This window comes from Elgaria multicarinata, chromosome 1 (assembly GCF_023053635.1).
Source record: "Elgaria multicarinata webbii isolate HBS135686 ecotype San Diego chromosome 1, rElgMul1.1.pri, whole genome shotgun sequence".
NCBI classification, from domain to species: Eukaryota; Metazoa; Chordata; class Lepidosauria; order Squamata; family Anguidae; genus Elgaria; species Elgaria multicarinata.
The window spans coordinates 162,495,104-162,509,399 of NC_086171.1; the positions used below are offsets into that span (position 1 = coordinate 162,495,104).

Sequence of the window (14,296 nt, forward strand, 5' to 3'; positions counted from 1 at the left end):
GTCTTTAGGTCTTTATGGGTCATTCAACCAGTCCAAATTATTCCTCAGTCTGGGATTTCCTGGCTGGGGAAGAAAAGAGGTAGAGCAGGCAGAGGGAAAAGAAAAGGACATTCCTTCTGGGCAAATGGTTAGGGATTTACCTGCCAATTCCATTTTTGAACCCTAACATAGGTTGTTAACTATGGGTTGTTTAATTATACGAGCTGGGACACTGAGTCTTCAGCTCTGTTCTGGCTTACACAATATCTTCAATAAAGGGTGGAAATAGTGAAGTGAAAACCATTTAAATGATGAGACATACTGCAAGATCAACCTATGCTTATTCAATAAAAACTCAACAACTATAGGATTGTTTTGTGTTAATTTAATCATACAAATATTCATTTATACATTAAGGAAAAAGCGTCTTTGTTTTCCCCCACAATGTGCTATTACAGGATTCTTCCCAGACTCAATGAAGCAACACACCATCCTGCTCTACACATGCACTCCCCCCAGAGAGAATAAAGACAGGCTGCAGAATCAACCACTCACTCACACAAGAGAAAAAACAATGGAAACCCAGACATGGGACAGCGTGCATTTCTTAGCCCCAGAGAACTTTGATTATACTTGTACCTAGAGAGATCCAGGATGTGCTCATCTGCAGCTGGGGGACGGATGAGTACACATTCCCAAATCACTGAGGCCTCAGGTTACAACCTTCACCTTTTCCTGCCTCAAATAAGGGCAACAACATAGGCTCAGCCTGCTAGATCAGACTTTATGTTCATCCGCAAACAGAGATAGTTTATTTTCAGCCAAAGCCAGCTCAGTTTCACGGTGAGAAGCCTGGGAGCTCGTCCATCCCAGGCTAGTGTCATATTCTCAGATGCAGAAGTTACCAGCATATTGTCAAACCCAACAGCTTGGGCTATGGTTAAGTTAGCATTTTTAAAAGAACCTTGCAAACCAAGTACTATCAATAAGAAATTCAAACTTCCCTTTGTTAAATTAATTCTTCCCCTCAGGAATCCATCATTATTTTTTCCAGAATGAATCACTAGGGTAACGAGGAGGCAGAGCCAACAACACTTGCTACATAAAGCAGGATAAATTTGGGGGAGCAAGGATCAGCCACTAAATTTCTAAAATCAAGAGCATTCAGCTTCCTCCATGACCAAGCAGTATTACATTGGTAACAGGGTCTGAGGACTATTTTTCTACAGCTCATGTAGGAGGGGCATGTTCACTAATGAAGTGTTTGTTCTGTAATTACAACAGCCCAAGAGCCACTCACAGCTTTCAAATGTACCTACTAGTGGCAATTTAAACACTCATGCCAATTCCAAACTTGACAGCATACTCAATTTTCCCCAGCCTAACAAGAGTTTTAATCCTAGGTGCTACTTAATACTGCCACCCACTTCTGACAAAGGGTCTGTGCCTTTAACTATATGAGATGCAACAATTCTATAGGTTCAGCCATCGCCCATTACTGCACCTCCATGGTCTGCAAAGCTACATCCATGGAGTTCCTACTTGCCATACAGTCATTAAAGCCATAGGCCATCCATTGGGGAAGGGAAAAGGTAGCACCAGCTTTCCCTGATGATTATGAGACAGGTTTACGTGCTTCCAAAAATCAAGCCCTTGCACCTGGGCATGAAGATGTCCTTAACTGTTAAAGTTTGGAAGTGCTACACCTATGCAACCAACATGATTTTCTCATCGGCCATTTCTATGGCTTCAAAATCATCACATATGCCTTAAAAACTAATGACCTAAATCTGAGTCTTAAGAGGATCAGTAAATACTAAAATAGATCTTATAATCATGGGAAGAATATCTGAAAAGAAATCAGAGACAAAGTGAGCAATTTAAATATCCTCCTGTTGTAGTCACTGCAAGAATTATCACCCTACTCTACTTGCAAACAGGTATGAGCCCTTTATAACTACTTATACAAAGATCATCCCGAAAAGGAAAAACAATGTTTATCCCCCAAAAGATTTCAGGAATTAGTGACAATTAGAGGATAACTGTTTACTACAACCCAGCTGAAGATGGGATCCAGCTTTCACCTTCAATGGAGTGACTGTTTCTTTGACAAGAGTCACTTGGACTCAAAAGAGGAGACAGCATTTGAGATGACTGCAGAGAATGGGCAACCCTACATGCTGTAAGAGAACAGTAGGCAGTAAATATCAACTTTCCCCCTGCATAGTGGAAAAAACAATATGGTCTCCACAATAACAGCTGACATGTTAGATAAGTCTACTAATAACTGGTCTTTTTCTAAAGAGAAAACTGAAGCCATTTTGACTTGATTTGGTAGGACTTGGCTTGCTATTTGCCAGTTGTCACCACTGTAAGACTTCCAATGTTGCTACCAGACACATGCGCGCGCACACACACACACCTCATCCATTTTATCTTTTACTTGCATATCAATAAAGGCGTTTTACCAGAGCAAAGGGGGGGGGAATAAAATGAATTAAAACCAATAATCATAACTAATGCTGTACATAATCAGTTTATATACCCTATTTTGCATTTGGAGAAAACATTGGTCAAGGTGATTTGATACATTATTTGGAAGGCCATGCTGAGGAAAGGGTCAAGGAGTAAAGGAAAATATATATCCTAGTTCCTATGCTCCCATGATTTACCCCTCTCAAATTTTGCTCTTTGCAATAACGTCTCCCAGTGTTCACGGCTATGTTGATATGTGCTTCAATTAGATAGGTTGCAAGAAAAATTAAGTTATACATGTTCTTGAAAAGAACAAACACCAAGTAAGATGCTCAACTGGCCCTAGAAGACTGAATACCTAAATTCCTGCCTCCTAGGATTCCAGCCAGAACTGACTCTGCAGGTGCTATCCATAAGTTCTGGTTGGAAGCAGAATTGTGGAGCATTTTAAAGGCCCTTTATGCCAGCTGACAGAACAATAGCTTGGAGTATGTTTCTTTGGGACCTACCGTGTTCTGCATTACACCCATCAGTACACATTCACACATCCATTCTCTTTCAAATAGAGTAGGCAGCTTGGTCTTTTGAGTGAGATGAAAGGAAGAGGGCATTGCATATTATTCTATCTTTGGCAGATGGCTGCTGTGGCCTAGTTCAAGTTTCTGAATTAGACAGAGCCCCCCTCCTACTCTCCTCTTCTTTCAAAGTCTTACACTGATGCAAAACCCAAGAATTTCAAGAGACCATCCTTTGATACTTCTCCCTATGGAACTGGACAGCTTGGCCTCAGTTATATATGGCTATCATTCTTCATGGGCTGCACACAGTTATGATTAAACAGCTCCACCCCCTTGATACACACACACACACACACCCCAGTCTAGAAAACTAAAAGTTCAGAGAAGCTAATAAACTGAAGAAATTACTGTGAGTAGCAGCTGATGATTCTTTCTCCTATATGTTCAAAGCAATTTAGACTTTGTCAACAAAGCATGTATCTTTATCCCTGAAGAATCAAACTGGTTACCCTAATATAAAAAGGAAGATGTGAAGTTTACACCTAGAAGTGTCATGAAAATTTAATAACTGGTGCTCTACCACTCTAGAAACCAAATTTCTTCTTGGCACAAACTTGACACATACATGCATAGCTGTCTCAAAGACAGTTACTGTACATTAATGAACATGGGAATATTTCAGTATGCTAACCATTCAGGGTAAACTTTGGAAATCTAGTAAGAGCATGTGCATGTTTCAAAGCACAAGACAAACCTCCATCATTTCAGTCTTCTTGTCTTTTCCACCTTCTCGCCCCATCCACGAATGGCAATACTGGATCTGAGCAACTTTATCAAATAGAAAAGAGCTAGCGGGTGACTAATGCACATCATACCAAGAAGAATGGTGCCAACAGCAGATTAAAAGGCAAATAACTAAAATAAAAAAGATGTTAAAATTCATGGGTCTGGATACTGATAAAGCTAGAAATTAATACCAACTGACATACAAATAGCAGCTGTACTAACCAAGAAAATGCTAAGCAAGCTTCCATTTCATAGCAAGCACATCTCCACAAAAATGCACGCTGTCCCTTTTTAAAAAGTTATGAACATGAAACAAAAAAATAACATTTGCTCAGACTACAACCGCTCTGTAGGCAAAATAATTTTTCTTTTTAAAAAGAGATGGCTTTTCCATTTTAATCTTTTTTAAAAAATTTCTTTTAGGCTACCTAATTAACTGTGACAATGACTTCTAAACAAAACATTGGTGTATTTTTCTCTCTCATAGCACTGAACAGCACTCCTGAAATTCAGCATTCACACATGCATACTTTAGTTTTTTTTTGTTTTGTTTTTCTGGAAACAACTAGTCTTAAGTTATTGTCTGTTTTCTTCTTATCCCAGGATATGGAGACCAAGAAGGGGATTCATGCTATATCTTCTATAAGCCACAAGAACTCCCCTTCCCTCCCAAGTTCGTCCTTTGTCAAATTTTCTTCTTGACGATACCCGTTTTTGTTTTTAAGACTGTCCAAAGGGATAAGGACCATGAAAACCCTGGAAGAGAATTAGAGACAAAAAATTAATTTCAGCAGTGAGTATAAGCTAAGCAATGTCTGGTCCAATACATTCCCAACTCAAAATCCCATGTGCTTGAAGTTCTCTACAGCCTAGGTGCATACATTTTAGTCTAACCCAGTGGTTCCCAATTGGGGGTCCACGTAACCCACCTAGGGGGTCTGTGGCACCATTCATATATTAGCTCTGCAAGGTCCACATTTTAATAAAAGAAAATATGCCATCTCCTGCACTCTGTTTGCTTTGACGGTGACGTCATGCGCGAAAGCACCTGCGTGATTTAGCTACTAGCTTCAGAGATTACTTCCCTGCACCTAATCCTGAAAAATTATGGAGAAGGAATCCTTTTGAATGTGGATGTACAACTAACAACTCTATCTGCAAGAGAGAAAGATTCACTTGTTGGCGTGACTTGTGATGATTCATTGAAATCATTTTTCAAGGAATATAGACTGGACCAATTCTGGGTGGAGGTTTTTCCTGATTATAAGAAGTTAGGAGAAAAAGCTTTGAAACATCTAGTTCCCTTTTGTTCCACATATCTTTGTGAACAAACATTTTTGACATTTTGTTATATGAAGAACAAGCACAGAAATCGGCTCGATGTTGATCCAGATTTGAGATTAAAAGTAGGAAATATTGAACCGGATGTGGAAGGGATTGTTTGGGACAAAAAGAGGCATGATTTCTCCAATCACATTTAGGTTTAGTAGCTGCTAGATATTATGGTCTTTTTTTTAGTATACCTAAAATTCTTTGCTTATTAGGGGCTAGCCCTTATTTTCTCCAAAAAATTGCTTCACACACGTAACTACCATAGAGATAACAAAATTTTCACAGGTAGGGGGTCCATGGCTTGACATTTGAAAAACAAGGGGTCCGCAGTACTTAGCTAATTGGGAACCACTGGTATAACCTGTTCCCTTCCTCATTTCAATACTACACTTCAATGTTTATAGACCAAAATGAATACCACCAATGCTATTCCCTTACCACCTGCAATATTTAGTGAAGTATACTGGTCAAGAGAGATATCCACAACAGTGACAAAAGCATTTGAAGCATAGTTCCAGTTTAGGATGGTTTGTATGTTCAAGGGCTTTGGTATACTTGGAATGCTTTAACAATGCGAATATTAAGTACCTTCCACACCTCTGAAAAACTTGACAGCCCGTATTCATAAATTCAGAAAAAGCCCCAGCCCCAACAGTTTACATACACAAACCCATACACAGAACACACACCACTGTTCACTAGGCTTGAAGGATGGTTCTGTGTTCCCAGTCAGGGATCCCACATTGAGCTACAGACCTCATGGAAGTTTTCTGGCAAGCAGGCATTGGTACTATTAGCACAGCCAAGCCTGTTCAAATTTCCATAGATCCATACAATAAACTTCAATAAGCTTTATTTGCAATGAGTCAGCTCCCCTAACTTAAGCCAAGGTAGGCAGATTTGTATTAAGGCACACTTCTGCTAGTTTCCTGTTATGGCTACCCACTAGCTTGCCACTATTGATAAAACAGACACAAAATGAATATGTTTAGATGCAGTCTAAATTTGCCACCATTTCCTGCCCAGGATGTTTTTCATCAATTTTGTCTTATTCTGATAAATCATCCATTCAAAACTGCACATTTATCAAATAAATTTACTCTGTAATGTAACAGAAACAGGTTTGCTTTCTCCTTTAACCCACCTATCATGATCTGGCACAAAACAAAAATGATAAACTATTTTTTAATTCCTGGGTTCCTGCATCAATTTGGGGTGCAGGTATAGTACTAGGCAAAGTACTTCAAATCCTAAAACTACCACATTTTAGGCACCCAAATAATCAGGCACTTTAGAGACATTCCTCCTAATTGTACACTAGCAAGAGCAACCAATGGTTTTCTTTACTTCCAAATCCCACATTAATCTGAAGGACAGACTGCAGGAACCTTTTTTTAAATGAGGGCGGGTGGGGAATCCAAGACTGATACATTCTGGTTAGACTTGCAACCCTTTCAGAGCCAGCATACATAGTTAGCTGTCAGTCATATTACACAGAGTTTTATAATCTGGGAATCAATAGTCTTACAATGCAAAATTAATGCATCTTTAATGGACCCAGGAAATTACATTAATAGAGAAAATGGTAAGACCAGTCAGTTACAATATATACCATGCAACAACTTTGGTACTTGCAGTTATCATAAACAGCTTCATTTGTTATAGGATGCAAACTTTAGAATACCTGTGTTTTGATGGTAGAAATATCTGAAGTAAACAGTAATCTTGAAAACACTACTCCTCACTTTTTACTATGGTGTGTTTTCTTGGTAATACCAGAGCATTTTCATGCTATTAAAAATGCTTTGATTAATAAGAATTCTTCCAGTAGGTTTCTTACCAATTGATGTGCTTCTCCTTTTTTTGTGTTCCAGAGTATAGCAGTGCTACTTTCTCACACAAGACAGCACTATCCTGTACTTTGTAACACATGTTTGCATCATGTTTGATTTCTGACCAGTCATCATTGGTTATGATACAAATATTCAAAGCAAACCAATCTACAGTAATACAATAAATATTTCATTTAACAAAAAAGTGATCCTTCTAAGCACTGAGGCTTGTGCACATGGATTCAGTAAAGAAATTAAGGGTTTCATTATTCAGACTTTGTGACTGCAACAGTATATACACTGACATGAGCATTAGTCCCAATTAATACAAGGGGACTTACTTCTGGGTGAATAAAACAGGATTGGGCTGTGTCAATCTCCAATCCAATCAGTAACAGGATAAAATTTGGTAAGTACTTGTTCTTAACGCCACATCTGTCACTGTTGTACTGATATTAACTGGGAAATATCACTTTGGGGGGGAGCATATATTTGCTCCCCCAACCTAACCTGATATCAGTTTCCCTCCCATGTCACCCAAAAACATAGAAAGGTCTGGAGAAAAAACAGCATTTCATTTCTGTTTGTCATGGTGTTTGAATAAACAGAAGTACACATTATGGTTTGTTTGTTTTTTAAAAAAGACACTAGCATTTGATGCACTGCTGCAAAATAACACAGAAGTCTCCCAGTTTACACTGATGGCAGCCTCAGATAACGCTACTCAATCACTCTCTCTTTCTCATCACTTCCTGGGCCGTTCCTGGTCAGTGCTTCTCCAAACTACCTTAAGCTCTTTTGAATCACTTATGTAAACTGAATACGAACAGAATAGAGCATTTTGTACTATATTTTGTTCAAAGCATGCTACACAAATATAATGCAGTAACACAAAGCTCTTTCCCACAATTCATCTGTTCATTCTTCATAACTGGGAATTGCTCTATTTCCTGTTCTATGGATTAGATTTCAACTTTTCTATAGAGTTATGCGAAACTTTCAGGAAAAAAGGAGCTTCACTATCTAAGAGTTCTTGCCAAGAAATTTGGCAACTGCAGGGACAAAACCAGCAGCTTTAGCAACATTATAAATAGTTCAGCCATTCCAGTTTATGCTTCTTGGGGGGAAAAGGGAGAATGGATGGAAATATTTATCATATAAAGGAAATGTTTGGGAACTGATCAATATTGCATTTATATATACATTTCATCCTATACTTATTTTGTGTATGCTTGCTTTAACAGATAAAAAGATGGTTTAAAAAAATCATATGCATATGCTTCTCTTACATAAAGCTTCTTTCTGGCCATTTTCCATCAAGATTGGTGATCAGCTCTATGCCTGACTAGCTTCAGTAATGCTTTATCATCTGTTGATCCCATTCACCAAGTCTCAACAGGGGAAATGCTAAGCACTACAGAATAAGAGAGTTCAGAGGAATGAATGGTTCTCTAATCCAGTCCTCTGCTGAAATAAAAACTCATAGTTTTTAGAACTCAGGAACACATTTCTGCACTGAAAAGCACAACTTCACCGAGACATTTTGTTTTAGTCTCTAAGGAATACAATACACCGAAATTCCTGGTCCATTTTTCTGCATTGAAAGACTTCATAATGTCTTAAAGTCACTGTATTTAACATACCTGACCCAACTGGAGATGTTTCAATGCATTTTTGAAGTTATTTAGCACCAGTATAGCAGGAAGAAAAGGAGGTATCTGGCATTTCCCCAGTATAATAAATTACGGGTAATCTATTACTTTCCCTGTTCTGGGGTAAATTATGAGGTGAGTCAGAGGAGTGGCAACCTATCAGTCTTATGGAATAAACAAGGGAGCTAATTTAAGTATTTCAGAATATATTCAGACAAAGCCCTAGCAGGAATATTTTAACTTATGGGCCTATTTACAATGTCCACCTATCCACCTTGCAGCAGTGGCTGGATAGCATAACAAGGCATTATTATTATTATTATTATTATTGTTGTTGTTGTTGTTGTTGTTGTTGTTGTTGTTGTTATTGATGCTAACCAAATTCTATGCCTCAGGTTTTCTGACCCTTAAGCCAGGTGCTTCAAACTATTACAATCATAATTGTACTGTCACTTGATCCAAAAGAGAACTAAAAGAAACAGGTAGATCAAACTGCAAAAGAGGGGCATACATGTGCCTTGCTGGTAAGTGGTTTTCTGACCCTTAAGCCAGGTGCTTCAAACTATTACAATCATAATTGTACTGTCACTTGATCCAAAAGAGAACTAAAAGAAACAGGTAGATCAAACTGCAAAAGAGGGGCATACATGTGCCTTGCTGGTAAGTGGTAAACAATGCAATCCTACACATATCTACTCAGAAGTAAATCTCTGAGTTCAATGGGACTTCCTTCCAGGTAAATGTGTACAAGATTACAGCCTAAATCATTCTAGATATTTTTCAAACCAGGCTACACAAATAAAAAAAAGACAAGAGTACAAATTATTTCTCTCTCGACTGGCGGACAGAAAGACCTGCAGCCCTTTGTCCTATTTCATGCAAGAAAATGGAGGCGAAGGGATGGCAAAAAGAGAGAAAGAAAAGGGGGTGGCAGAAAGGGGAAAGTGAGAGAGGGACTCGGTTCGAACGTCACGATAACCCATCATGCGTTATTGTCTTGTCTGGTGGGAGTTTTTTTTAACCCACAATGGTTTATTTGGCCAAAATAACCCACTCCGATAACCCAAGGTCTGCAGAGTGAGTTACTTAACCCAGCATAGGTTGGTGGGTTGTGTTGTGGTCCCTGTGGTTATTTTGGCTGGCTCAAGAACAGTCCAAATAGTTTCTGCTCTGCTCTTTGCTGGCTTACTGATGAGGCACATATTAAAGGGACCAAGTCTACATTGTAGAGGGTGCAGGCTATGATGTTTGGTCCCGATTCTGCAAACCTCCAAGGTGTTATAGGCATCCCCTCATTTTTGGTGTAGCTGGGATTTTGGTGTAGCTTTTAAAGTTAGGGTGCTGGGTTTTCATTGTGCGTTGGGTGCCTCCTTAGTAGAGGAGGCTGGCTATGAGGTTTGGTCCAGATGCTGCAACCCCAAGGTTTTCTAGGCATCTCCCTCCTTTTTGGTGCACTAGGAATTTCTGCTCCTCAAGAGTAAATGTGTAGGGGTTTGATGGTGGATCTGGTGCCTCCTGACTAGGAGAAGCTATGTATGGAATTTGGATCTGATTCTGCAAACCTCCAAGGTTTTCTAGGCACCGCACCCTTTTTTGGTGCACTCAGGGTTTTGCTCTTCTGAAGTAAATGCACAGGAGTTTGATGGTGGATCAGGTGCCTCCTGACTGGGGGATGCTGTGTATGAAGTGTTGTCCTGAAACAGCCCCACTGCTTGGCCAGTAGGACTGCAGCAGGACAGGGGGTGGTGTCAAATTACACACAGTAGCTTAGTAAGCTATTATTATTATTATTATTATTATTTATTTATTTATTTATTTATTTATTTATTTATTTATTTATATAGCACCATCAATGTACATAAGCTACTCACAGCAACTTATTAGCCCATTAGTGTGGTGGAGGAACGTGAGCTATTTAAGAAATAAGCTACGGTGAGTAACTTATTAACCCATTGTGGGCTATCGTGACGTCCAAATGCAACCACAGAAAGAAAAGGGTGGCTCTGCCCATATTTAGTTCTAGCCTCAGCCACCAGCTTTGGCCCCTGTTGGTTTACCTTTAAGGAAATGCAGCCCTCAAGAGAAAAAAGGTTCCCCATACTTATTCCAGATAAATGTTTTTTACCAAGGTTTGCCTGCTGGAATTGGTTGTTAGAGAGAATGATGTGCTGTTGACCACACTAAGAAATGCCAAAACATGCCTATTAATCAAACTCCTTTCCTTATGCAGTTGTGTACTGAAAACAGATATTATAAATACACATGTTTAAAAAGAATCTAGATGAGAAACACACATGGTTTCTACAAATGTAAGGCTCCAGATATCTCTTCTGAAAGAAATCCTAAAATGGCTTCTAAATCCTTTAAATAAAAGGGACACATAAGATTTCCCTCCACCCAAAAGCGGAATTTTCATTTGATAGTCAGAAGCATCAGGTATTTACAAAGCAAGCTTTGAAGAAAAAGATGTTAGTAATGAAATAACCCAAGAATAAAGTTAGCTCAAAAGGCTAGACCAGCTGAATGGATGAATCCATCTCAGCTGTCCAGGGTCAGAGATAGTTAGCAAGCTGCTGACACTCTGCATGGTTCAGTTAGCCAAAATTTCAAAGATCTGTTTTGAACTTAAAAAGCTCTCATAATTGCTGAGAAACAATTCATTAAACAATAAAGCATCTATATTTTGTTTTTGAACTATGTGATTAGCATCAGCATTTTGTATTAAAGGGCTTGTTTATATTTTCAAACATCTGAGATTAAATTATACAGTTGCTGCACATAATTCAGTTGAGTTCATAATATTCATGTACATCATGTTAATGTGCAAATATTTATTTAGATTTAGACCATGCAAGCTACTTTTACCTCTTTTACCTTTTATAAGCTTCTAACTAGGCTTGCTCTGATCAAGTTGCCAACTCTTTCAGAGGCCACAACTAACCTACCTCACAGGGTTGTTGTGAGGATAAAATAGAGAGAAGGATTATATATATGCCGCCTTGGAGGAAAGGCAAGATATAAATCTAACAAATAAATAAACAAAGCACTCTCATAAAGGGATAGACTACATCCCCTAACATAATTGGGTCCTGTGCAATACAATGTAATTATACACTCTATCCTCCATGAATTTGTATCATCACTTAAAAAAACCGATGAAGTTAGTGGCTGTCACCACATCTGTGGTAACGGGTTTTTCAAAAGTTAAGTATAAACTAAATGAAGTAATTCCTTTTGTCTGCCTTGCTCCTAGTGCAGATTGATTTCACTAGATGTACACATGCATGGTTTAGTATTGTAAAGTACTATTATCTTAATATTCCTTCTCCATACCATACAAAATTTAATAAACTACTTTCATGTCCCTTAGTCTAAATTTAAAAGGCCCAAATCCTTTAACCATTTCTCATATGGAATGTATTCCAGTCTATTGATTATTGGGATTGCTCTTTTCTGCAGCTTTTCCTTTCAGACAGCCTTTTTGAAATGGGTGGCTACAACTATACACAGTGGCTTGGATTCAGACCCTGTCTCCTGTGAACGGAAGAATTTCTCCCATCCATGGAAGGATTTTTGATCCAGCAGAGCATTTAGTAGAAGAATGGGGGAAGAGAGAATTTTCACCAATTCCCTGCTCTCCCACCATGCCCCCTGAAAATCTGCTCTGAAGAGTTGGGATTCTGTGTGGAACAGCCTAGGAAGTGGTGCTGGCAAAGGTGGGGATTGGTGAAAGTCCCCTTCCTGCTGGCCAGAGTGCTCTGAGCAGAGCTCTACTCAGGTAATGCTCCTGCTAGTAGAAGCAAACTCTGGATCCAATCCAGTATTTAAGTGTGGGTGTGCTATACATGCATGTTATGCATGATGCAAGTTGCTATTTTATTTGCATCACTTTTCGAAATAATTACTAATGCTGATTTTGCCATGTTCACAGCTGCAGCACACTGATCCAATGTTTTCAGTGAGCTTTCCACTATAATTCTCTTTCCTGGTAACCACAGGCAATTTAGATCCTACTAGCTCATATACAATTCAGAATCCTAACTTAATATAAATCTTTTTGTGCTCACATCAACTCTCAGCAACCATTCCATTGGAGAGATCCTTTTGGAGCTATTCTAAGTGTTTGGGTTTTCATCCTCTTGAATAATCTAGTTAATTTTTGTGAACTGCCCAGAGAGCTTTGGCTATTGGGCGGTACAGAAATGAAATGAAATAAATAAAACCATCCACTTCACTATTCATTTATGAAACATTTAAACAGTATGTGTCTCAATACAGATGCTTGGGAACTTCTATTGTTTGCTTCTTTCTGTTATGAAAACTGTTTGGTTTTGTCTTACGCTTTGCCTCCCATGTTTTTACTAGTTTTCAATCCATGTTAGCCTTTTCCTCTGTGACATGACTTCCAAGCTTCTTTAGGGGTCTTTGCTGAGCAACTTTGTGAAAAATGTTTTATTTTTTTGGCAAGTCCACCAGACCACCCTTACCTACATACAAGTTACTGATGCTTTCCAAGAATTCTACAGATAAGGAAGACAAGCCCTCCCTTCCCAAAGCTGTACCAATTCTCTCACAGCAGACTTCGTTCTTCTATGTGTTTTAATGTACCCTGCATCCTTTTTGTAAAAATTGGTGCTACTTTAATACCTTTCAAATCCTTTAGTAATTTTTTTTTTAGCGAAGGGCTGTGTATTTCAAATAATTAAACTTTTGAGTTCTTTAAGAATGAATTCCTGGATGAATACCTTCCAGCTCCTGTGACCTATTATTTTTTAATTTGTCTATTATAGTTCAAGATAAACATTCTGTCATCCCAGAGCTATTATACGGTACACATATATGATAGTGGTTTTAACTAACCCCCCAAGCTTTGAGAAGAGATTTGATCCTCCTATACCATTCAACTTCCTTTTAAGCAATTAAGCAATTTCTTCTTGTGTAATTAAATGCAACCATATGGGAGTTTCCAAGCAATTGTCCATTGAGTTTGATATGCTGTAGTCACGGTTTCTATGCATTTAAACAATAACTAGATCTTACACAAAAACCTAGGCATGGCTTAGGATCAAATTGTTGCCTCTCCTCTTTCTGGTTCTATGACTAAATGCTCCAAGGCACAATTAACAGTTGTATCTAGAAATGTTATCTTTGTCATGACTTGAATTTACAATTACCCAGTCAATCTGAAGGTAGTTGCAGTCACACATGGGTCGGGTTTGGACGATAGCAGGCAAAAGACACCATTTTGGCTTCTTTTCTGCACCATGAGCATCCCGCTCACATACCCATCATTTCCCTAATTTCCCTTCTCGCAGCACTGGTTGCTGTATTGTCCGAACCTGACAAGGTGTGCAGCGGGGGTGCCTTCCAAACACCCCACAATCCATGGCTTGTTGTAGGGTGGTTTGAAAGCCACCCGTCACAAAGCTTGCTGGGTTTGAATGACATGGCAAGCTGTACTACAGGTAATTAGGAAAACGGCAGGCACACAAGGGGCATGCACAAGGTGGGGAAAAGAAACCATGGTGGCATAGTTTCCTCCGCTGATCATCTGAGCTCAGTCATGGATGACTACACTATGGACCTGTTCGCATAATCAAACAGCCCACTGTGACTTATTTAAGGCAAGGTGAGCGGCAGCATGTGCCAACAGCCGTTTTGAATATTCAAGCCACGAATGTGGCCTGTTGTATCACCTGTTGTATCGAATGTGGCCTGTTGT

The 14,296-nt window shown here is 39.0% G+C and overlaps 1 protein-coding gene across 1 annotated transcript in view; it reads right to left on the reverse strand.

Annotated features, from left to right (window-relative positions):
- Positions 1-349: 349 nt before the first annotated feature.
- Positions 350-14,296, reverse strand: part of ILRUN (inflammation and lipid regulator with UBA-like and NBR1-like domains) — a 52,668-nt gene continuing 38,721 nt past the window's right edge. Inside the window, exon 5 of the mRNA XM_063141453.1 lies at positions 350-4,514. Coding sequence (XP_062997523.1) covers positions 4,479-4,514 — 36 coding nt within the window. The 3' untranslated portion in view covers positions 350-4,478. The remainder of the gene's footprint in view (positions 4,515-14,296) is intronic.